This window comes from Nothobranchius furzeri, chromosome 16 (genome assembly GCF_043380555.1).
Source record: "Nothobranchius furzeri strain GRZ-AD chromosome 16, NfurGRZ-RIMD1, whole genome shotgun sequence".
Taxonomy (NCBI): Eukaryota; Metazoa; Chordata; class Actinopteri; order Cyprinodontiformes; family Nothobranchiidae; genus Nothobranchius; species Nothobranchius furzeri.
The window spans coordinates 39498841-39524769 of record NC_091756.1 but is presented as its reverse complement, the minus strand read 5'-3'; the positions used below and the strand labels follow the sequence as shown (position 1 = coordinate 39524769).

The 25929-nt window shown below is 42.5% G+C and overlaps 1 protein-coding gene across 31 annotated transcripts in view; it reads left to right on the top strand.

Moving 5' to 3' along the window:
* The window catches only part of tcf7l2 (transcription factor 7 like 2), an 85693-nt gene that overhangs the window by 36311 nt on the left and 23453 nt on the right, over window positions 1–25929 (top strand). For 16 of the 31 annotated variants that reach the window (XM_015962608.3, XM_054749737.2, XM_015962611.3 and 13 more), the window contains exon 5: window positions 2253–2312. The exons of the other annotated variants lie outside the window; for them this stretch is intronic. In XM_015962608.3, the coding sequence (XP_015818094.1) occupies window positions 2253–2312 (60 nt within the window). The remainder of the gene's footprint in view (window positions 1–2252; window positions 2313–25929) is intronic. 31 annotated transcript variants of the gene reach the window in all.

The window sequence follows — 25929 nt, the reverse complement described above, 5'->3', positions numbered from 1 at the left end:
AAAATCAGAGGCTGTCGAGACGTGGCGTCACGCCTGGGAACTGTGACAGCGAGCATGAGGGTACCCCAGTCATTGTATCTGTCTGATGGTCTGGATGGCGGCTTGTTCCCATAAACAGTCGGCTCAGTGTTCGCAACAATCCCACAACAATGACTCAAGGGCCATCTTGCTGCTCAGACATTGAGGTGAATATTAGGAGTTTTGTCTGCGTTCAGTTGCAGTCTTGCTGCTTTTTCTTTCTTTTCCTAGTTGTGGTTCCTGACTGCTAAATAACCCTTGTGAACTTTAGCTTCCCCAGGGGATGTGTGACTCTGTTGCACATTAAAAGCGCAATAGATGTTTGTAGCTGTGTGCGTGTGTGTGTTTCATCCAAAACCACAGCGTTCACTGTTGGTTCTTCGTGATCTGGCCCGCAGGTCAAACACAAATAGAGCCTGCTGATCTGAGTGCACAGTAGCTTTAAGGTGTCTGAGCCTTCCAGTAAACCAAAAGGCCCATGGCTTTCCTCTGCATGTTCCTCCACTTCCACTAACCTGTCCTGTCTTCCGAAGCAGATCAGTACTTACCTTTCCCCCCTGTCCTCTGTCATCTATCAGTTTGAAACTAAAATTCTCGCTTCTTGTATAAAGCCTCCCAATTGTACTCTTGTGTTTATTTAAAGTGAAAAAGTGTCTGCCTCTTTCCAAACTACTTATGTTTTTGTCACGTCTAAATGTTTCAGATCAGCAAACACACTCAGGATAAAAGTCACCCAGACAACCAACCTGTCGTTGATTGTGAATTAACGGTGATGTAACACTTTGCTCGTAAAGCTGAGTCCACCAGCCACACCCAGACCCGATCACTACCAGACCTGCAGAATTAAGAAATCACTTCTCCAGAACCTGTCTGACATCATGAAGTCAGCTATAAGCTATCAAGAAGCAAATTGACCTGTTCTAGAGAATTTCATAACATTTAAAATGCTGAATTCCTAATGTAGGCAGTAAGGGTCAGAGGTCATGATTTAACAGGACAAGAGACGAGACAAAAGTAGCATCATGGGAGAGTTGCCATGACTGACATTTCTGCTGTCCAAAAAATAGCACAAGACTCGTCTCACTTTAGTCACAAAACAGGTTTATGATGTTAAGACTTCTGGGAGATGTGCAGTAAACTGAAGGAACAACAGTGGAATCTTCTGGAATGTGTGTGTCTCATTACATCTGGTGTTAACCCATATCAGAAACAAATCATTGCAACAGTCAAGCATGGTGGCGGTGGTGTGATGGTCTGGGGCTGCTTTCCTGTCTCAGGACCACATTCTGTGACTGATAAAATCATGAATTCTGCTTTCTACCTGAGAATCCTGAGGAGAATGTCTGACCTTTGACTCAAAACAGGTCACTCAGCCTAGAAACCCTTCATTGCGGCTGATTTAAATAATGTCTGCAAAGAGGAATGCGACAAATGGCCAACCAATTGAGTTTAAAGCTCAAATCCCTTTTTCTCTTAAGATTAAGTTACTTTGGGTCACTTTTTTCCTCCAGCGTTTTAGTGTGATGGAGGAAAACAAACAAAACAAAATCAGGAGAAATCTGTAAAGGCCACATACCTTCACAGCACTTAATCTACCAAACAGGTAAACATCTCATGGATTTCTCTTCCAGAAACTCAAAAGCCATCGTATTTGATCATAAATTTAGACATCTTGAACTTCACCATTGCTAAAAAAAAACCATGTCTCAGATATTTTTTACTTTTCCTGATCCCTTGCCAGAATGCGGTGGTGACAGCAGAACCCCCCTTTCCAATCAGCTAAACGCCGCCGAACGTCTGAGTTCACGCTGAGGCGATGAAATGTTTTACCAAAGCGAAACACCGTTTTAACAGCCATCCAGCCAGTCCAGAAGCCGTGTTAGGAGCAGGGCGCCGCTGTTCTCCCATTCTCTCTGTGTAGAAATCACTTCTAAAGGGGTCAAACAAGCACCCAGGAGAGAGCTGAGCCAGCACAGATGAGGTGGTCGTTTAAATAAGTAAAAGAGCCCAGGGTGTGTATCATCTCTGAGAGAACATGGTCCTTTTGCATAAAACCTGCTCAGCTGGAGTGTGTGTGTGTGTGTGTGTGTGTGTGTGTGTGTGTGTGTGTGTGTGTGTGTGTGTGTGTGTGTGTGTGTGTGTGTGTGTGTGTGTGTGTGTGTGATTGAGAATAAAGGAGAGATGGAGAGCTGATATAATTGTGTGACTTGGAAACATCCATCTTTGCCTTTCAGGGGCCCTTCTGCTGGGAATTCCCCGGACAGTCAGATCTGAGCCTTCACCAATTTCATTTGGTGAGAGACCTTTGACTCTAAAAATATCTGCTTGGAATTTTATTTGAATCTTTTTTTAGTTGATTCACACTCAAATTATCGTCTGATTACTGAATGATCTGTGTTTATTTGTTCTACACAATCCTGATGATGATCGCTCTGTGCTCTATCCTAACTGCCTTGCTCTTGGATAACATCCAGCATCTCATCTCTTTTTTACATAGACTGTTAAGGTTTTTTTTTGCTTAGCATTATTTGGCTTTAAAACTCTTCTGTCTCCAGTTTCTTGTGCATTTGGATCATGTCTGAGTTTATGAATCACTCCGGTTTCAGGGGGAGTCACTACTGCAAAAACACAACAGTCCTTTTTGCTCAAATTAGCCTTCAGTCCGGCAGCATGAGTGGAAAATCTGTTTGTTCTGTTTGTGCTTTCTGGTGCAGCTGCTTTTAATCCCTTCTCCTTTCAGAGACTGGTTAACAGTTTCATAGGAAGTAATAACAGTGTTTACGTTCATCGGTTGAGGATTTAGAGTGAAGATACCTGGATTCCACTCAGACGTAACACCGAATGTCCCCTTCCTAAGCCGGTTTCCCTGCAACAATTTAAAAAATAACAAAAGCAACAACAACAAAAAAACACTTCCCCAGAATACAAGCTGTAAAATAATAAAGCCTGAAGGTAAGGTTAGTGTTGTTTTTACTGCGGCGCTGACATGCTGGGGACTTCAGTAAGCCTTGTTTTGATTCGCCTCAGTCAGGCACTGTGAAGCCAGAAATAGGCTGGCATTACGGAGCCTAGAGGAGAAATCTTAATCTCCTCTGAGGCAACCATGGCCTTCTGGAGGACCTACTTGAATTGTTTGACTAATCAATTTCTTGTTCATTATGCACACATGGTAGGGTCTTAGTTGTTGTAAATAACTTTTTTTATTTAAAAAAGGGCCGGAAACATGCTTGATGGGCCAAACGGATTTGAAGTTTTTTCTTTCTGCATGTCAACTTGATGCCTCCATTCCCTCCCTCCTGTCTCTGCTGAAACTTGTTTGACGAGGTCTGGCAGGATGGCTGCTGGGTGTGCCGGTCTGTCTTTCTGCATGTGTGTGTCTTACAAACTCATCTTTGTCTACAACAGCTCTGTGCTCCTGTCTTAGAGTGTAACTTGAGTCTCGGATGACGGGGTGACGGAGGTCAGGGAGACAATGCTATTTGTTTATATGATTGCACAAGACAATATCAACTCATCCGAGTGTCGGCTCTGACTCTCAGGTCCATTTGGACTAGCGTTCTAAAAATGTCAATCATAATTAGTTTTTATTAGGGATTCTCTGAAGGAGCTGTGCTCAGACCTCTGCCCTATTATTGATGATTAATCTCCATTCCTGACAAACCACTCCTCCACTACTGGCAGCGCTGCATTTTGGCAGATTCCACCAGATGGGTTGCATTCTGCAGAAAGCCTTAGCTATGCATGCCACTGTAGGAGCACTGGAGGCCTTTTCGCACAGAAACTTGTTTTGACAGAACTCCAGGTGTCTCATTGTTGGCGATGGCATGGTTCAACAGATTTACCAATTAGCACCGGGCCGAGGGCACGGGAAGGGTGGGAGTGAAGGAGAGAGGAGGGTAGAAATGGGGCTGGAAAAGAAGGGGTGGGGTGGGGGAGTTTGGCCGCAGTGATGGTATGAGGTTTTAAGTGAGAGGGGCTGGTAGGGGAAGGTGCAGGGGGCTGGAGTAAAGCAATCCTTGACCTCATTCCCCCCCCATACCCCCCCCCCCCCAGCTGTAGTATGGAATGAGCAGAGGGCTGAACCACAGAAAGCAGAGTATGTAGAGGAAGGGGTAAAAAAAAGTGTCAACTTTTCAACTCGGTTATATTTTAAGTTTACTGCTCAGTAAATATATATATTTTTTGTTCTTTTGTGGACAAAATTATTGTTTTCAGTCTTTTAAAGTAACACAGAGGTGTTTCCTGCTACTCCACCCCACTGGTTGAAGGTGGAAACAACTGCCATAAACAACCCTGCAGCAGCCTGCTGTAGCTAGCGCTAACAATGAGCTAACACTAACATGAGCCAAGTTTTGCTAAATAAGTCAGAAATCAAGAAGATCCACACTTTTGGACAAACAATCTTATTACTTACAAGTCCAGTAGCAACAAAGCCAGGTCATCATCAGCACGTGACTTCACAGCCCTTTTCTGCATACTCAAACTAGTGTAGGCCACGCCAATGTTCACTCCAGTTTTATCTCCTTGCTTCACCTCCAAAGACATAACTCTTACTTTTACTTCCATGCTCCGCCATGATGCTAGCAGGAAAGCAAACACATTTTTCTTCTACACATTTTTCTTCTTGTGCTTTTTGGCAATCAGCAAGCTGAAAAAGCTAACTGCACAGAAAATTGCTAACAGCCATAGTGCAAGTATAAGAGCGCCCCCTAGAACACCTACTCACTCCACAAAACTGTTAAATGCAGTATCTGGCCAGTAAAGGGCTGCAGAGTGGTGTGAAAAATGAAACCGATCAGGTTTCTAACTCAACAATCAGTGAGATCAATGTTAAAGCTCTAGCTTTAAGTTTAAAAAAACTTTTTGGTGTTACTTTAATAAACAAATATGAACTCTGGTGAAGATTCTCGATCATCCAGGTCATGGTAATCCAAATGGGTTCGAAGGAAGGCCAGTTTCTTGAAGACGCTTTGTTAATTTAGAAGTCACCAAGAAAAACAACCTTTTGGAAAATGAACTCTGTTTTTACTCTGGTGGTTCCTCACAAACAGTTGCTTCTTTTTCTAGGAAGTGTGAAACTTGGCAGTTAAAAGCAGGATGAACTTTATTGGGTTTCTCAGAGGAGTCTAGCCTAGCTTTTGTTTAGGAACAATCTAAACTTAGAAGTGTGTTTGCTTTGTAGAACGTACAAGAACCTGGGAGTCAATGATCAGTGAAGACTGAGGTTTAAGCTAAAACTCTTTGGAAGAACATAAAACACATTTATTTAAATAGATTTAATACTTCAATGATAAAGCCCCATTAGCTCTATTAGCTCCATTAGCTCCAATGTAAAAAGTGTGAACTCTGTGGACTTTACACAGGAAGTAACCAAACTCCATTCGAGTCCAGTTTAAAGCTCGTAGGTGCTGCTCTGGTCTTTCTTGGAATAAACAAAATGTCTGTTAATAAAAAAGCAAGTTGGGCAACAGAAAAAAGTTAGACTCACTTTATTTTACAAGATGTAAAACCAAAAGTGTTTGACCAACACATTTTGACCGAATTAGGTCACCATCAGGGCCGATGTGTCCTGTAGCCACAGACTTTATCCATGACAAGTGAAAATAAACTCCAGAGAGTTTTTTGACTCTGTTGGCCAACTTGCTTTTTTGGGCTACACAACATGTACGTTTATTTAAAGACGGACACCTCATGTGTAAATTACTCCCAATTATTTATTTCCAATTCAATGCATTTAGAATTTAATCTGGGAAAAGATGCCCACCAGAACCAGGAGGGGTTGCCGTTTGCAGAAACATAGATGAACACTAAAGCGGTCCATTATCCACAATTTGATTGAAACTATAATAATTAGTACCTGTCTGAATTTTCTTTTTAGAGCTGTCAGAAAACACAAATCAGGACCTGAAATGGCAAAAATCCCTTTGGGGAAATCTGGGATTTAAGGCTCAAGAGCACTTTGGAAAACTTTTTTTCTTTCCTCCTTGACTTTACATTCAAAGGAAGTTAAAAAAGTTTTTAAACGTGCCAAACTGTTTATACACGTGCAGATAGCAGAGCTAACGCACCGATCAGGAAGTGCTGAGACTCATGAAACAATAATTATAGTAATTTAAGGTGTCAGTGTTTTAGGCTCCAATCATCATTACACAACTAATCAACTTTAATAAACAAACAGGAAATAACTTCCAAAGTTTCCTCAGGGACTCTCCCGAGCAGAAATTCTTTTACCCTCCTTTAAACTTTCAGATCCTCATGGATACCTCTGGTTTTATCATAGTTTAGCGTGGAGCAATCCCTCAATCTCTTTGGCAACTTGTCTGCTTTTTACATATGAACAAGCAGCTTGTGATCGAGAGTGATGGAGACAGCTTTTTGGAAAAGGAGAGCATACTGGGACCGTAGTGGGAAAGATGGGAGGGGAGAACACGAAGCCCTGCCAAATTCCCCAAAGAACAATTTACTGTTATGGATGAATACACTGTCACAGTCAAATTTCTGCTCCATGTGTGTGTGTGTGTGTGTGTGTGTGTGTGTGTGTGTGTGTGTGTGTGTGTGTGTGTGTGTGTTTGTGTTTGTGTGCAGAAGGCTGGGGAATGCTGAGTGATTCCAGAGAGCACTTAAGCTGCCTTGAATTCAGTTTTCTGTCCCCACCCGCCTTCTAACGGGAGAGAGGGGCTTTTCTTTGGAGTCTGCCGGGGTAAACACGGGGTATCTGCTTTCTGAGTCATTAAGCATCGCCCTCCGTCACCCTCCTCATATATTCTAAACAGTGTTTCCTGGTTTGTCGGGGCAGCTTGAGCGGTTTGAACCCTTCCAATTTATTTGATTTTGTTTCTTTCTTCAGTTCCAGTGAAGACCTCTCTGAACTTCCCTTGGATTTGCTGGGCTCTGTTTTTGATGTGCATGTTGTTATTTTTTCCCCCACTTATATATTGTATTTTCTTTGTCTTCCAAGTCTGAGCCGGGCCCTGTTTTAGTCTCAACCCGGGGAAAGAAGTTGATGTTTTTGTACAAGTTATCCCTACTCCTGTTTTTTTGGGACACTTTTATTTTGAAGCATTATTTTATTTTTTTCCTCCACACCTAAGCAGATGTGCGTACACTTGCGTATTTATGTACCTCGTCCACAATCCATTCCAGTGGTTCGGATAGCTAAAATGCCAAAGTTACTCCATCACGGAATAGCAGGAGGAGAAGTGTGATGGGGTGAAAAGGAGGTTTTGGATCATACGGGAGGTTTTTGGATGAAAGGAGGAGACGGCTCAGTTCTGACAGCGTACGGGCTGCCTTTCACGAGAGAAAAGTCTAAATGTGTCAGACCACTTTTTGTTATCAGTAGAATGGACTGTAGACGACTCAGCAGCGTTGGCCAGACATCACCTTCCAAAGATGCAGAGAAATGCATGATGGGAAAAGAATAAACAAGCCTGTCACCAAACTTGGAAGGAATCCTGAGTGCAGCGCTACTGTCAAGACGCAGCTTCCATTTCATGCATTATTAACATTACCTAAACACATTATTTGTGTATTTATTCATTCATTTGTCTTGTTAACATCCTCCTGGAGTAAGATAAACAGCACGGCCAGATTGGCTGTGTGACAGCTGTGTGTGTGAGATTTGAATAAAAAGCCAGGCAGCGTGATTGGAGTGAGACAGGAGCGGATTCTGTGGACACCAGGCTTTCCTCTCCAGGCTCATTAAGGGACAGTAAGGCGATGATGTCGAATCGGTGTGCACTTTCCTGGCCTGCCTTTTTTCTTTGAACAGCGGCGCCCTCTTATCTGCAACATGCTCTGTTTCTCATAACAAGACGCTCCTACCTCCCGTGCACGCTCAGACTGTCTTACACACACACACACACACACACACACACACACACACACACACACACACACACACACACACACACACACACACACACACTTATTTTTTAGTTTGTATAGAAAGAAAACTCAAGTATGTGGCTTGTCCGCAGAATTTTGGCAGCTTTTGTTGCCTTTTCTCCTACACCATCAGAAATAAAATAATAAAAAGAGAACTGGTGCTTGTTTTATTTATTTATCTGTTCATAGCCCCCACCCCCCGGCCCCTTTGCACAGACATCACGAATGGATATTTTAATTGGAACTTTTGCCGCTGTCTCCATCTTGCGTTAGAATGGCAGACGGCTGAGTGGCTGGCGAGGCCGGGACTCGGGCTGATTGGCGTGTAGCGAGGCGTGCCTAAATCAACTGGCAGCATGAATAGCTCGCTTGATTCTCACTGGCATTCAATGGAATCCATGGCATTTAAAAAAAATCTCATTCTTTCTCTAGAAAAAAAAGAGAGAAAGACTACCTCTTACGTCACTGAAGCATGACTTCTTTTTTTGTTTTGTTGGTGCAGCTTACTTGCCACGATGCCACCTCTCTCCTCCGCTTTTGTGCCTTTGCCAGAAAACAAAGACTCACCCTTGTAGCTTTTGTTCTCCGGCTGTAGATTCATCCATTCATGAAGCGTGTGTCTCTTCATCCACGTATATTTGACTAGCTTTAAATGAATAAGTGAAGAAAAGGTGATAAGGTCACCTCAGTAGAGCATCTGAAATATTAGCACTCTGGTGTTTAGTCGTTTTAAGCTCCAACCGGATCTTTCCTGAAAAGAAATCCCGTGTGAGGATCTCCGTTACCTCTAGGATCAACCAAATGAAACGGAACAGATACGTGTTTTAAAGGAGAGCATGGTGAATTGGCACCAGCCGCACCCATTATTCCTGTGCCAGACTTCCAATTGACGTTGAAACTGTTGACTCTCCAATTCCACATTTGGCTGGAGGTTAAAACAATCATATGGCGCTGCTAGCGACTTGTTTATCCACTGACTTCAGAATTGAGGAAAGGTCCACTTCCTGTATTCAGGGATTTGAAAGGGAATGGATCACTAACCCAAAATGACATGTTTGGCTTGACTCCTGCTCTAGGGAAAGGGCTCTCTTTGGCTTTGCTGCAGCAACTAATGCAAACCACATGTTTAGAGCTGTGCATCTGCATAAGTACACACCTGTTTAAACTGCACACAATTTTTCACCTCAGACGTTAAACTCAGGCCCGCTCACGCCAGAAGCAGAGTGGCTGCTGAGCCGGGTCAGCTTGGAGTCATTGTAATCCTCCTTGACATAATGTGGGCTTTGTTTTGAGTGGAGTGCATGAGCGTGCACATTTGTGTGTGTGTGTTAGAGGGAGGTGTGTGCAGGTGGAGTTGTCTGAGCTGCGAACTGTGTATGCAAATAAAATTTTTGAGGATTTGGCTGCGTTAGCGGGACTTTCTACTTGGGCAGCTCAGTGCAATTACCTGGCCGTCTTCCACTGGACCGCTTTGTCTTGCACAACGCACCCCAGCAGTTCATCTGAACCACTGGACCAGAGTTTAGGGTCGTGGGATTGGATGGAAAATCCTGAGTTCTGTCTTTCAGTTCATTTTTATTAAGAACTTTACTATATTTGATCAGTTAAATAATAAAAAAAGTTTATTTGGCCAAGATTAGAGCATCGACTCAGTTTACGACAATATAGGACAAATACATATTTCTGCTTTGCAAATTACTTTGTCTCCTAGGAGCTGGTGAGAGATGCTAATTAGTCACGTCTGACTGATTTATGTGAAACACCAAAGCTAAATACGAGGCCACGAGGCCAGATAGAGTTGTGAAATGCTGCGCTGCTGCTGCTGCAGAACGGAAAGCTCGTAAATGACAGACGCAGACGGAAATCTGGCCTGCCAGGAGAAGCCACATGACAGATTTATGGCACTGGCATGAAAACGTATTGAAACATGTATGTGACTGCTCTAACTTCATCAGGTCGCAGCTCAAATATTGATGTGTTCTTACACACACACACACACACGCACGCACGCACGCACGCACACACACACCTGCAAGGGTCAGTGTCTAACCGTGACGATGGCCTGCCTCTCCTGCCATTTTAATAGTTATATCTTCTCAGCCTTGATATGAGCAAAAAGGAGACCTCTGCTTAACTCGGCACTTCAAAGGCTACCACCCCCAGTCTTACAAGTTGGCCTGTCTCTTTGGAGGAGTCCGGGCTTTGGAGAGTCAGAAAAAGGGGATTGGAGAGGCAGCATGGATTCCCGGCTAAAATGAGTTTGATGGGCTAATTGTAGCCCCCAGTGGACACAGGCACACATCACAAACGGAGCGAGTTGCAGAGGCATTCTTGATTCTCTCTGCTTTATTTCATTATTGCATCCTACCTTAAAAATTCCAATCCAACGGCAGCTATTTACAAGTTCAGCGGCTAAATGCATCCGTGACGCTGACTCTAGCAGATCAAGCACTGATCTGTGACACAAAAACACAACAAAACGGCGTCTACTGCTCAGACAAAACGTGCACAGCGCTTTACCAGCTGCAACAATACCAAGTGGATCGGCCGTAGCCACAATCAAACGGGCTCCCCGCAGGTTTGAGCTGTTTCTTTCCCCCCGTCTGCATCAAAAAGAAATCAATAGCCAAAACTTTTGAGCGCATGAATCAGTTTTTCCACCACCAGTCTGGCAGTTGCACATTATTCCGTGAGAGTAAAACAGTTAAAAGGAGAAAGGCACAAGGAGATGACACCAGTGAGGAAGCAGCTCGTGTAGGGTAGGGACTTGGCTGGGAGGAAATCAATGGGAGGGAGCACTTCCATACACGGAAACGGCACAATGAGAGGGGAGAGAAGGGAGTAAAGATTTTTTTTAAACAGAAAAATGATGCATTTGTTTTACCCAGGGAGAGCAAAAGCAAAAGAAGAAAAGAGAGGAAAAAAACAGTCTTCTGAACATCTTAAAAAAAAAAATCTATCTCTTTGGTGAGGTTGAGTTGTGTGGTTAAGGTTTGTTTTATCCAACTGTGCGGAAGCGTGTGTAGCTGTCTTTCAGGTCTCTTTTTAGTTGAGGCGCAGAAAGACTACTCATGGCATGTTCAAGGGCACTCGGTGGACACGGATGCCCTGCAGGAGGCGGAATTATGAATACAACATGAGTAAACAGACACCTACATATACTGGTAAAATAGTAGTACTTGGCAAGACGGCGTCTTAGTAGCAATTTGGGCCGGTCCGTAGCAGCTCAGCCCTCCTCTTCTGAGGGTCATTGATAAAGTCTTGTGAAAAATCAGCTCTAATTTGCCTGATAGGCGGTAATGTATTCCTCTGTGCATTCCAGCAGTACAACTGTTCTGGTATTCAGTGTGGTGATAAAGGATTTTTTTTTTTTACGCAGCAGCTGTGAACAAAGAATACAATAGCACACAAACTTGAAACACAATTCCGAGGCTGAGCTCTGAATGGCATTCAGGCTCGACTGCGACTGAGCGAGCCCATTCAGAGAGAGAGTATGCGGCAGTTGAAGAGATGGTATCAAGTTGCCTGCAGATGGAGGTCAGTGTGACTGGCACAGTTGGCACCTTGGCACAGCAGCCGTGTGCCGCGCGGCGCTCTGATGCGACGACTGGAGCGGTTGGTGGTGGTGGGGAGCAAAGTAGGGAGGGGTAGGAGGGACTGGAGAGTAAAGCGTTCTTCTCACTTCTCCTTTTTTTTATTGTCTGCGCTTCCTGTTTTGAAAGCCATTAAGGAGCAAATTTCCTCACAGCGAGAGGGGAGATGAAAAGGTCCGGTCTTTTTGAAACGTGTCCAAGCACAAATGTGAAAAAGAGGGGGGAATGATAGCTATCTGTAAACATCTCCGTCGAGGGGTCGACGGAAAAGGAATTGTGCGGAGGGGAAAATGATACATTCATTAGCGTTTTTTATTTATTTATTTTTTTTTATTTGCTGATGAAAGAGATGCTGCAGTTTTTGTTCCGAGCCAGCTGTATTGCTCTTTTCACTACGACACTAATGTGTCAGGGCAGAAGCACATCGCTGCACAGCCACCGCCCCCTCTAACCCCCTTCCGAAAACGCTTTGTGACATCTGCAGCCACACATGTCTGCATTCACTGTAGCCAGAGATTATTTATAGACAAGTAGCTTTTGTCATCCATTGATCCCTACAGGTTCTCTGATCACAAAATTATACTTTTTTAAGTGCCATCATCCAGTTGGTGCGCATTTAAACCCAGAGTGTCAGAGGGTACCTGCTTAACCTGACCAGGCTTTAAATGTTGTTATTTTTGCTCTCTCAGTTGTCATTCCTCTTAGTTACAGCTAATTTACTCCAGTTTTGTCCTCAGCAGTAGATTGGTGCTGCAGTCTCTCCCCTCCTCTTCCCCCTCCCTCCTCTACCCCTCACTGCCCCCAAGCCTGGCCAGTCTGTGCCTCTTAATAAAACCGACAGGCTCTAATTGGGCTTAATTGCACCCTTCGGGCGTCGTCAAAAGGAGTGTTGCTAAACAAACTGCAGGGTCTGCAAGCAGGCCTGGCAGTTTTCTTGCAGTACGTTGGCCGCTGAGCTCATGCCTCCATGCATGTGCACAAAAACTCCCCAGAAAAACGTGTGTGTGTGTGCGTGTGTGTGTGTGTGTGTGTGTGTGTGTGTGTGTGTGTGTGTGTGAGTGAGAGTAAATTATGGTGCATTAGGAATATGCAGGGTGTGCGTGCATGTGCTGTGTTTTGGATGAGTGCAGCGAACCACTCTGTTCCTCTCAACGAGCCAGCTAAACAAGTCCTCACAAGTCTGAGAATCTCAGTTTAAAGTTTTGTTTTATAAATACGCAAAAAACTAAATATAACTAACAGAATATTTAGCTTTCCCCGAAGAAGTCATGGTAGGGTGCAGTCAGGTCCTGTAAAGGCTACAGGAGTCTCGTTTTAGCGGCCTGCTCAGACTCTGCCACCCGTTTTTTTAGAATAAAAAAAAAAGTCAGAGGGCATAATTAAGATATAGAAACCAGCGTGGACTGAATATATAGACTGAAAATATAGAGGAGAGAGGCAGTCGGCCTAAATCACAGCCTGTGGTTTTGTGCTTTTGCATCAGACAGTGCCCTCTGTGTGTGTGTGTGTGTGTGTGTGTGTGTGTGTGTGTGTGTGTGTGTGTGTGTGTGTGTGTGTGTGTGTGTGTGTGTGTGTAAGATGCTGACCTGCTTCCTGACCCAAACGTCTTCCCTATCCCATCCCTCCGTATTCATTCCTGTTGTCATCTATATTCCCATTGTTCAGGGCAGTAGTGTGTGTCTGAGAGGACACATCCTTTTTTACTTCATGTACACACACACACACACACACTGGTGCCTACGCCTCAGTTGTCTCAGTGCTTTGTCACTCTCTAATGATAACTATCCATCAATGGTTGGGGCGTTGCTCTTGGAAATGAAGATGGATTGAATTAGCGTTGAGCGTGCTGGCCGCTGCGTTGTGGTGGCAACCTGTAATTACACTGTCAGGACCACTGAACCCCCGCTGCTCCCCTCCTGCACGAGACGTTGAACTTAACACATCTACACCGGTGTTGATTACAAGGTCTTTTAGCTCGAGCAGATTCACATCATGTAGTTCCTAATAGCATGTGAGGGGCCCGGCCTTTTGTGGGAGATTAGTGCGCCGATGTAGCGTGTATGCAGCGGTGCGCCGGCGCTGACATGATTGAGAGGCTGCAGTAGATGTATCATTTTTGTAAGTTCATGCACTCTTGTTGTTCTGTTGCTAAAAAAATCACAAGGGTCTAGTTTGTATCCAGGCTGCGTAGCAGAGTAATCAGAGACAAACTACAGCACATGAATAAGAATAAAAGGAAACAAAAAAATATATAAATGTCACCTTTATCCTCTTAAAGCCAGATATATCAGTTCACTTTTCATTAAATAGACATTTATTTGCTAACTTCATCTACACACAAATAACTTTTATTGTATATTACATAAAAGTACAAATCAATAAAATTGGCATTTTCCAACAGCAGTACTTTGATCCTCCAGCAGATGGCAGAATATATGCTAAAGCTGCAGTGCTGCAGGTTTTAAAGAACGTGCCAACTCTGTTAAAGAGTTAGAGCACTTTGAAATGTAGAAGTGTTTCAGATATGAAACGTTTGGTGTTGTTAGGATTTCATTTTAATATGTGTATACAAACGTTTTTTCTCCAAATGAAATGGAATCAGTTGCATATTTACACCCTGAAATCACTCTCGCTCCACCCAAATGTTTAAAAATGGCCAGTTTGCAGAAATATCCTCCGTGCACTAAAACACAGGTAACTCCTGCAAAATGTGTGTGTGTGTGTGTGTGTTTGTGCATAAATTAGCGCTCTTCATAGAATAGCATTCAAAAATATTTTTTATTATTTATTTGTGATTTTCAACTGAAATATGTTTTAGACAGAATTTAATATTAAGCCATGAAATAATAAACAAATTATTCTATTTATTAACATTGGCTGCAGTAAATATTAGAATTATACCATTAGACCTTTAATCATTTATTGCTATTCTAGACCAATGAAAAGTAAATGGAGTTGGCATTCACCACCTGCAGTACATCAATTATCCACATGAGGGCGGAAGATGACTCAAAACAGCAGTTTCTGATGGAACGTACTACTCCTGCTAAAGAGGTAGAGGTTTTTGTACTGGGCATATCAAATGTGGTTTATCAGAGTTAAAGCATTCAGGTAAGCAACAATAAGAACCTCCACCACCTTTCACCGCATCTCCACTTCAGTCTTGCAACTGAATATTGGGCTGACGTGTTTGTTAATAAATAGGTCCAGGGGAAACGACAGGAAATTGACTTAATTTCGTATAGAAGCACATGACTCTCAGGGTCTTAGTGAACCAATTAACCTCACCTCAGCTCATTAAAAATCCTCCTTTCATGGCTAGAAGCAGCGACTCATCTGCTAACACGGGACATGAAAGCGCAAATTTGTCCATCCGAAACTCTTAAAAGTAATTGGAAAAAGTAGATATGAAGGGCCAGTAATCCGGTAACACAGCCTCGCTCGTGTGAAGTGAAAACGGAGGTGATTATGGTGAACGGCGGCGCGAGTGGAAGATCATCCAGACTATCACGTATTAATCTAAGCTTTGAAAGTACGCAGGGTCACCTTTGTATTAGGATAAGTTCAAGGTCACCACATTAGTCACAGGATTAGTAAGTTTTATTTAAAAAAAATCAGGTATTCTTCTGCAAATTTCAAGCTGCTGCTTTATTATCAGTTCAACATTAGCTTTGCATTTATCTGAATACTTTTTATTCTCAAATTGCACCCAGTTGAGAAATATGCAACTATTGCTGCAGCTTTATCTACAAGAGTCATTTCTTTGAAAGCTTTTAAATTTAAATATAAAAAAAAAAACAGGGAAATGAAAATAGTTTCACTTCTGCTACTGGAGATGTGTTTTCCTGCAGCAGTTAGGTGTTAGCTCATCACACCCAGCTTTTGCCTGGGGTTTTGGTTTTCACTCTCATTGAAAGTCCATTTCTGTCACCCAACACGCACATTAATATTAGTCATAACTAAAGATTACGGCGATGTAATTGCATTTCTTTCTTTCTGCACGTAAAACATTATTTCCAGGCCTTTGTTGAAGCTATCTAATAGATTAATGGCATTGAAGGGATCCATTCAGCACTTTTGCATGCAGGCGAGTGTGTGTGTGTCTTTGTTGTGTGTCTTTGCTCACACTGTGCACACTCATCTAGCCACATGCAAACAACCAATCTCTGTCATCTGCATCAAAATAATTACAGAGAGATAAACACACCATTTGACCATTTTCACAGTGATCTAATCTGAAGCCGGGCTGTGAAAGCACATGGGGGAGATGATCAAATCCCCGCTTAATGGAACTGATCGCTACCGTGTGTTCAACATTCAGCCGACAGCCGCGTTACAGATGCACCGCTTCATCTTTCGCTGCATTTATCGAGCTCGTTTTGTCCTTTTAGCTCCCAGAATTATATTTGGTCTTTAGTTTTAGACACTCTGACCCTTATTTCTTCTCTGCTCTTTAGGTTGTACATACCGGTTTCTATATGAGAAAACAAGCGGGGGCCTTTTGTCTCGAGGTCAGGGTGGCGACGAACTAGAAGTGTATTGGTTACAGCCCTCCTGCTCCACACATTTCTATCTCCTTTTAGCTAGAAGGCAAATCCGAAATCTGATTAGCCTCCATTATAAAGAGTGATATTTTCATCCCGCCGATTCTCGGCACTGCGTCAGAGCATTTGGTCGCTTTCGTGCCGGGAAAAGCCTGCTCTTTTGACAGATAGTAGATATCCCCAACATCACTTGTTTGGACGTTTCTGTCTTTTGTGACATGGAATAAAAGACGGGCAAGAAAATAAAAAGCAACTAAATAATGTCAAAAGATCAGAAATCAATGGGCCGGAGGAACGTGATCCACTCGCTTCTGTGCAACCGGCCCGATCCCCCTCTTTTATTCACCCCCCAGTTGCATTACGAGCGTCTTTCCAGAGCCACTAAAGTTGCCTCTGTTTGCCCCCCCTCGGAGATGTAACTCAAGCATGAAGAAGCCGTCTGACAATGTTTGGATATTGGCAAAAAATAGCCTTTTACTTAAAGGTTACTGAGCGAGGTTTATTGAGTTACATGTTCGTCAGTGACGGCAGGCAGAAGAGTTGAACCATGAGAGAGCTTCATTAATGCCTAGGTTTGTATTTCACGTTTTGATGCAACGGTGATGGAGAGTAGCAGGAAATGATCAATCAATGAATCTGAGGATAAGTGATCCCTCTTTTAATCCGACAACAGCAAATACACATGAATTCTGTTTTATAATAGCTCAAATTACAACATTAGTATTAGAAATCATAAGAAACAATTAGAAATGTGTACATTTATATGCCATACACATATTATTTAAGTAGTTTTGCAATTTGTTTACACAAAAACCTTTAATGTCAGGATTTTTTAAAATATTTAGCTTTCTAGTTCATCTGTCTATAATGTAGCAAAACAAATTAAATCTGAGGAAGCATTTTAAACTCTTCCCTCCCCGTTTTAAATTTGTGAAGACTGATTTTGAAATCATTAAATTCAAAACATATTTTTCTTCTTTAAAGCGTTTCTTTAATCTGATAATAGCTCCCCTTGTAGGGTAAAAATAGACATTGCATTTCTCATCGTCTGGTGTTTTTGTTGAAGCTGTAGGTCACAGGCATTCTTCTTTATCGCCTTCTTTTCTTCCTGAAGAAATGTTGGACTCCTTTTAAAGTAATTTTTTCTGGGTTACACTAGAGGTTACACTATAGGGTTTCAACTTCTGTGGGAGTTGTGATCTGTTCTAATGAGGAAAAGGAAATGCAGCACCACAATGCTTTGTGTCACCCACTGAGGCTGAGAGATAGACACCGGATTAAAAAAAAGCAAAGAAAAAAGGGGGGAAACAATTTCTGGACATTTCTAGGAGATAAATTTAATTTCTTTGCTATTTGGAGGTCTTCTTTGAAAATGTAATTGTAATGAACACATTCAAAACCGGAGAATAGATTTACCCTCGGCTTCAAATAAGTCTGCGTTATCGGACTCTGTCATTCGCTCCTTCCCATTTTCGAGCTGCTAATTGATGTTTTTGATGTTGGTGAGAAAATTGAAGAAAATGTCATGTGTGAACCGGTGCGGAAGTTAATAAGATTGACTTCGTTGACTGAATTCACAATGAGCGAAGGAGAGGCGTGTAATGAGGACTGCTGCGAATTCGCCCGTCCATCTGGCCAGGGATGAAATCGACACTGGGGTGCGAGTGGGCCTGCAGAGGTCGATATGGAGGGAAGGAACGTTTAGGATTTTCCATCCACCTCTTAAAAATACTTTTTCTTTCACCCCCTTCTTAGCAGTTGGGCCTTGGATTTGTTACTGATTAGAGAGCATAAGCAGCTGTTTTTCCAGAGGGCTTCTGCCCCGACCTGGGTCCAGCTTTCCTGAGGAGGCTTCTCCCGGGGCTGCCCTTATCCCTGGATGCAAACAATACTTGTTTTTTATGCTGTTTTGAGTTTGAAAGGCTGCAGCGCTTTATAAAGGTTAGATTAAGATGTGGCCAAAAGATGCACCAATATCAGTTAGGGTCATTGCATATGCTTGGCCAATGTGTAGCAGAGCCTGAACTTAAATCCCCTTAAATAAAAGGATAGAAGCACCACCAGGGTGGCGCAAGCTTGAGCCATTTATCTAACGCTAGCTTAAAGATGGTTTATTTCTCTTTCTTATTTTACATCTTTTAATAATTAAAGCTTTAGTCACAAAGCCTTGGCGATTTACACATTTACGTGCCGTTTTTAAGTGTTTTACGATTAGGTTGGTGCTAATATTTGCCAAATAGTTTTTACCGATATTTAATTGGGATTAGCTGAGTTTGGCTTGGTGCTTCTTATTATTTTTCCAACCCCCTCCGACATAAAAGGGGACCAAGCTAAACCCCTAATACGTCCAGTACCCTAAAGCGCTCGTCTTTTTGAAGACAAAAACAAAAAAGAAAGGAAAAAAAGGTGCCCTCTGCTAGCGTTCGGCCCTCCGAGGATCACGGTTAAGGGACATTATTCTCAGAATAGGCAATTAATTCCACTGGCAACGATCGGTTCGAGCTTCTTCCCCCACCGCCCCTCCAGATGCCCTCCTCTCCACCCTCCACTCGCCATTTGAAATGCTAACACAATGAAATATTTTTCTATTGGTCCGTGTCCCTCGGCTAAGCCAGCGCCGCGGGCAAAGAATTTCATCGACTGATGAGACCACAGGCGTGCCCGATAAAAAGGTTAACCATACGTGACACGCACTCCAAGTAGCCCGCACTACCTTGAACTCTCAAGTTCTGTAACTTTTATTTGACTTTTATTGTTGGCGAGTCTAGACTTGTTTAGCCGCTAAAGCAGCTTTGTGTAGCGGCACTTGCGCCTAGCGTAACACGTCTTCGCGTTAGTAATTTTCTCTTTTTCACTTCTCCTTTGCATCCGACGTTTTGTAGCATTGATTTACCATTGGAAAACATTTATTTGACAGATTGTTTTTGCACAATGTTTTTTGTTATTAGTCTTTTGCAACAATATGACATAGATTTTTTTTTCAAGCTCGTTTCAATTACACATGCAGAACATTTGAGGTGTAAATTTGTACATTTTAATAATTAGTGTCACTTTGGCAAAAAAGTTTACCAACAATATAAATAATATAGTCAATGTGCCAAAGCCTTTGTTAGTCCTTTGTTTTCTAATTGTTTTATTGGGTTTTTATTGTTGCTGGGCTTTGCTGTGTGCGAATAAAGAACAATTCAATATGGCACATTTCTTCCGCCTGCAGGAGAATTTGAGGTAGACTGCCAGAGAGTGGGAGGAGGATTCCAGGCTGTTTTCAAATTGTTAGTAAAAGATATACGGGCACAGAATAGGTATGGCTCCTGCAATACCTCCAACCCCATCTTTCATGCACATAAACACACACACACACACATGAACCGAGCGCTGTGCGAGGACTGAGGCAGGTGGCTCCCCATGGCTGCAGCTTCATGACAACATGCCATTAGAAATAGCAGGCCTGTTGATCAATCCTGCCGACATGACAGCTTCGCCGCGAGGCTTGGCTCTTTGAGTGCCGACGCCGCGGCAGCTCCCTCTCCCGTTTCTCCCCACTAATTGGTGAAGGTTTCTCTTATATATGCTTTTGGCACCGGGCTTATTTTTTTTCCTCCTCTATCACCTCTTCCTCCTCCTTTTCTTCTTTTTCTCCTCTCTGTTTTTACTTTTTTTAAATTTTCAACCTTTTTTTTCCACCTCATTCTATCCACACCCCTCGCACATTCAAACCATTTCAACCCCCTATATACTTACATACATACTTACATACATACACACATACATACATACATATATATATATATATATATATATATATATATATATATATATATATATATATATATATATATATATATATATACATATATATGGTTATGCATGTGTGATTTTAACTTTGTCACATTGGACGCCATAACTTAGTGTGAGTTATTGCATGTACGGTTGAGCTGAGGGAATGCGTGTGCCGTGGGCACTTTTCATTCAGTATTTTTTGCGGGACTTATGGAGCTGGGATTTGACATTGACTCTAGGCAATGTGCCTCAGTGGAGGTGCACAACAGGGATCATCCAGTTTAAAGAAAAAAAAAGCATTAAATTTATCACAAGAGAAATAAAGAAGAAAAAAACGCCTTTGATGCGATCATATCTTTAATTGTTAGATTTTCTTAAAATGTACTTAAAATATATCAAAAATAAAATGTTCAGTTTTCTTTATCAGTAATAGCTCCCTTTGATTTATTACCTTTTTTTTGTCATATCAAGCAGAAATAAGTTGTCTGGTCAGGAATCTGCGGTGTCTTGCGTCCTGACCTCCTCCTGCGTTCCTCTCCATCGCTCCGCCGGCGCATCGTTCTTCACACCACCCACTCCGAATCGCTCCTCACCAAATAAATGAGGGGGGAGATGAGCACACATTAAATGTTTAACTGTCTCGCATTTGTCATCTGTTTTACCCCTCTTAATTAAACAGACAGGGCTTAGCCTCGGCACTCCAAGTGCAGACACACACTCCCACACCCTCTCACACACACACAGTCCCAATGCCTTTGAGCGCTGAAGCTCATACGCTGTCCTGCCGATGATTAATTTAATCGTTAATATTTATTTAGCTCTGCCTAGCTAAGTTAACAGCTCAGCGGAGCTTGAGTTTTTGTTTCTCAGCTCTGCAGGTTGTTTTGTTGCTAAATGTGCACATTTTCTTTTTCACAAGTGTTCTGTAATGATTTCAGTCGGTGGAGAAGAGACTGCCTTTGGAGGGCCGGTTGTGGTTTGTGTCTGCATCAGTGTTTTGTGGTTATATATGGTGCATGTTGGAAACATTAACTGCTACCTCCACCCAGTGGCACAAAATAAAAGAAGGCAGGTGTGATTGGCAGCACACAATATTTAATGTAGAGGGAAGACATGCCTTAAGCAAAGAGGGGGATGTATTCATCACACAATAGTGCTGCTATCTCCCACTCTGCATTGTCTGTCTCATCGCCGGCCTTATTACATGCCGTATTTGGCATGAAGAAGCCCCTTCTTATCGGCGCAGAATTTTAATGCCAATAGGCTGAGATGGCCTCCTTTAGTTGTTGTTTTGACATCATATTACATTTTCTGTGCAGATGTTGTGCTTTATTTTGTCTGTGAATCAGAAGCCAGATTTGTCTGCGCCGGCGTGCGGCCGACTTTGCTGAGTATTCTTGCAAGAATTGTAAAAGGCCAGCCAAACGGTGCCAGTGCTTTACTGGTTCTCGGGGCATGGTGGAATAAAAGGGGAGAGGAGCGAGCCAGAGCTCGGGCCCAGGGTGAGTGGGTGAGGAGAACAGAGTGGAATTGGGGGGTTCCTCTGATGCTCCCTCGCTAGATCCGAGGAGCGGAGCGGGGATCAAAGTGGCTTGTTTTATGTGGCTGGTGCAAGACTTTGAAGTCCCGGAGTCACCTACAGCACTCACTTCATCAAGTTCACTAGTGTCTTAATAGCAGATCAATAAATTTCAAAGTCGGAGAGTTAATTTGATACTAGCGTTGATGTGATCACGCTGGGCCGCAGAGCTGCTCTCTCCCGTCTCCCTCTTTCCTCTCCTCCTCACAGATACTGGAGCCGTTTTAGGCTCTCGATTTAAATGAGATCAGCACATTTGGTGTCTGTTTTTATAAATTAAGGCTCATTTTAGCACAAATAACCACCGATTAATTGTGTTAATCAGATTTAAATGACATCATTACTCAACAATAATTTTATTTAAATATATTTTAGAAAAATCATTGAGTAAATTATTAAAAATTCTGCATCCCTCAGTGTGATAAAAAATGACATTTTAATTTTTCAACTATTATAATAGTTTAACTGCATATAATTACTCTCTATTGTATATTTGAAACCTTTTTTTAACAGTAACATTTTTAAAATTACAATAACACCTTCAAATTCAGTTCTTACCAAAACATTTAAGACATTTTTACAAATTAAATGAAATCTAAAGTTTCAGCTGGATCGAAAGGATTAAAATAAAAGCCGTCGGCTTTTGGAAACCGTAAGAATTAAGGGGAAAGAAGCATGTTCTTAAGCGCCATTCATTTCCAGAAAATAAAAGCAGCACCATCTGTATTGGATGCCGCAGAACCAGCGGGTTGGCGTGGCCGGATCGGCACCTTCAGAACAAAAGGCCAATTTAGTATGTTCATCTAAGGGTTGCTAATGGTATTAGGGAGCCGGCTGGGTGGTCGGTGGGAGTCCGGCGCTCCAAGGTGAGCCCGCAGCTTGACCTCCACACTCACACCGGTGCACGGAGCTGCTGACATTAGTGCCCCACATCTGCCATTTTTATTGTGACCCTCACACACTTTGTGTTCTTTAGAGGAGCGCAAACAGAAACTTTATTTTTATAGACTCAAGGAGGAGAAGCGCACAGAAGTACTCAGATCATTATGGAAAACGGACACGAGCTGAGTTTTCTGTGAGGACATTTGAAAAGAGTTTGTTAAAATCCTGCAAATGAGATTATGATACTTTGTGCACAGTCGGGCGAAGAAGACGACCTGCTTCGTTTTTTAGAACACTTGCAGGTAGGGGTTCTTTTGTTTTCAAATGTTCACATTTGAGAAAAAATATAATAATGTTCTTCCAAGAAATTTGACACTTATTAATATTCAGAGCATATTTAATATTGTGGCCGGTGGCGTGTCTGATGAGGAAGAATAGGATTGTGCAGAGAGCCGTGTGTGACGGAGCCGCTCCTGGATGGGGCTGGAGCGCTGCAGCGGGTGGTGCTGATGCTGGCTGCCTGTGTGGTCCTCAGCGGTCGGAGCTCCACCGGGCTCTGCCGAGAGTGCCGGAGGTCCACGATTTTAATGAATGTTTCATGTAAGATTTAGAGCCGGAGATGTTCGCAGTGTCGTTCTTTCATTCTTTTATTAATCTCTCCGCTATGAAAATGAAAAGGCAAAATAGCCTAATCATGATCTCGCAGGAAAAACATTTTCAATTTTTTCCGAAAAAAAAAACAAAACAAACAAAACAAAGCAAAAAAAAAACAAAACCTTTTTTTGGCTTAAACTTTGTCCCGTGTCTACAATTTGTTGTAATTTCAGTCCTTTAAAAAATGGTTAAAATTGAGCAAAAATGTTCTTTTCTACTCGTCCTTTTTTCTGAGGTTCCTGCTGTTCGTGCACCATGAAATCTTGCTTCATTAAAAGTGTATTAATCTTGTCTTGTCTCGGGGGAGGTACCTTAAGATGATGTTGTGTCTTTTTCTTTAAATTGTTGGAGGGGGGAAAAAATCTTCCAGATTTGGTCCCTGTCAGTCAGAAATAATTGTGTGCTTAATCTTGTCCCTGATGGATGACTTAGAGTTCAGCAATGGGCCAGCTCCAATGACAAATACAATATTAATATTCATTAACTGCTTTGACAATGCTAATTTTGATGCAGTAGTAAAGGGCCTTCCGAAGTTAGCGGCCAAAGCATCAGAGCTGAGCAAGGTGGCAAGATAATTTGTGCTGCTTTGCTGAGCTGAAGGCTTTTAAAGTCTTAAGCAGGGGGAAAAAAGGCTAGGTACCACAAACAAAATAAAAGAGAAAGGGAAAAAGTTCAGACGCATTGGAAACCAGGACTGTGGAAGTAATACGATCAAGAGGCTGCTCCAAAAATTTGACACCTCCAATGCTACATAGTTGAGCCATTTTTTTTATTTAAACAAAAACTTGGAACAAAAAAGGAGCACAACATGGTAAGTCAGCACATTCTCCAATTTTTTTCCTCTTTTTGTTTAATCGTTTTGATCTTTTCAATTATCGCCATTTGAAGATCAATAGTAATTTTTTTCTGCTGTGGTTAAAAGGCTCACAGCGGTGGTATGGTGGATGGTCGGATCACGGCTTTAAGAGTGGGCTTCCTCTCTTCAAGCCGTCATTTGGCCGGGGTTGAATTTTCCACTGCCAGCTCTCCTGAAAACTATCCGCAGCTGTTTTTATTTATTTGTATTTTGGAATTATTTTGTTTGAACTACTGCCGACGCCTCGTGGTCTGGCCGGATTGACTTGAGATCTCTGACTTGGAGGTCTGCTTTCTGAAGGTAGAATCTTTTTGGTGATGATTGTCTGTTTTTAGTCTTATGATCGATTGTTTTTATTTTATTTTTTTGTTTTTTTGTTTTTATTTTTTTGGGGAAGCGCTGTGTTTTACATTAAAACTTGGGGCTACCGACGGACGGGACTGAAGGGTACCACGGCTTCCCCACCACACACCCTTCGCCCTGGATCGGAACGCCTTTTTCTGCGACACCTCGCCTCTTTTATGTTTGTGTTTTTGATTTTGCATTTAATGTAGTGTGACTGGCGGTGAATGGAGCGTGGCTAGTTTTTGGGGATTAATGACATGACGAGGGACGCCCTGCTGCTTGAGTTTAGCCAAGTTAGGGGCAACTCCTATAGACGAGCGCTCCGCTACCTTTATGTCTGCCAAGCCGCTGAATGAAAACCGTTCTTTCTCTCCCTCTTTTTTGTTGTTCTTTCAACTTATCAAAGAAAGAGAGATGGACACAAAAGAGCTTTTTGGGGGGGATATGAAGATGGGTGAGGGGGTAAGAGAGAGTCCTGGTCAGGCGCGGAGAAGAGCAGCGTTGCCTGAGTGTGGGTGTGAATGCACAAGCTGGCTGAGAGTGAGCAGCCAGCTCCAGCCGCCCTTTTCCACGTTGGGACTTTAAGAGCTGCCGTCTCCGAGTCGCTCCAGCGTACCTTGGCTCTCGCCCGGTCCTCCGCTTGCCGTCTTATCAACTTAATCCATCGGGCTTTAGCGAGGGGGCTGCCGTAGATGAGGTGCTGCCCCCCAGTGGATTAGTGGCTGACATGGTGGTGGGAGTCTGCTTGGAGTCTGTGCACTACCATGAGTGCCAGCATGCTTGTTTTAACCAGGAACCGAGCAGCATCCCAAATACAGCTCTTTTAAATGGTAAGACTTTTCAATATTTTAATCATTGCTCTTTATTTATTCCCTGCTGCTTGTTTGACTGCAAATTCTATGTTTTGATTGAGTTTAGTCAGAAATATTTTTCCAGGCTCCGTTTGGCAATTTATAACACTTATGTTGCTAAGTGACAGATTGACAATTTGGATAATGAAAGGCGCCGTTTGATTGCTTTGTCCTGACAGCCTGACAGCGTGGTATTATTCCAGGACTTCAAACTAAATCGGATTAGTTCTCGTGCTGAATAATACAATTATTCTTAAATAATCTAATGATTGTTTTTGCTGATTAAATGTGTATTAAAACGGTGCATTTGTGTTTGAACTGAAATTAGACTGTTCGTCACATTTACTAGTTCAGTCAATCCTCAGATATTAATAAAAGAGGGTTAATATTTAATGTGTGCTTTACTTTTTTGTATTTTTTCATTTTAGAATTTTGGGGAATTGACATTTTATTTTATTTATTTTTTTAACTGGTGGTGTAATTATTTTAGTAAAACAAGAGCAAGACTTTAAAGTTATTGGAATTGTGTGACATCAGATTTGCTCTAAGTTTATTTAGATTTGTCATATTAAATACAGTCGCTTGGTTAAAGGTTGTTGGTTGTTCTGGTTAATTGTTTTTAAAACTTTTCTGTACTTTTGGGTTTCGTGTGAATGTCAGACTTTAGTGGAATACACTGTCCTCTTTCTCTCTTTTCTTTTTTCCTAAACTTTCTCCTCTTCTCTCTTGTGTTGTGGTGCTGATGCTATTGTGTTGGAGTGATTGTGAGCTGTCCATCACTGGCTGGCGAACTGGCAGTTTACTTAAAGTGCACGTGGGACAAAAGGAGATGGCAGGAGCGTGGCGGGGCGGCTGAATAGAGGGAGGGCAGGCAATTAGCCGCCGCCTTGTCGGAGCTCTTTTACTTGTCAAGCAGGAGCGCCGGCTCTATTGTCCGAGT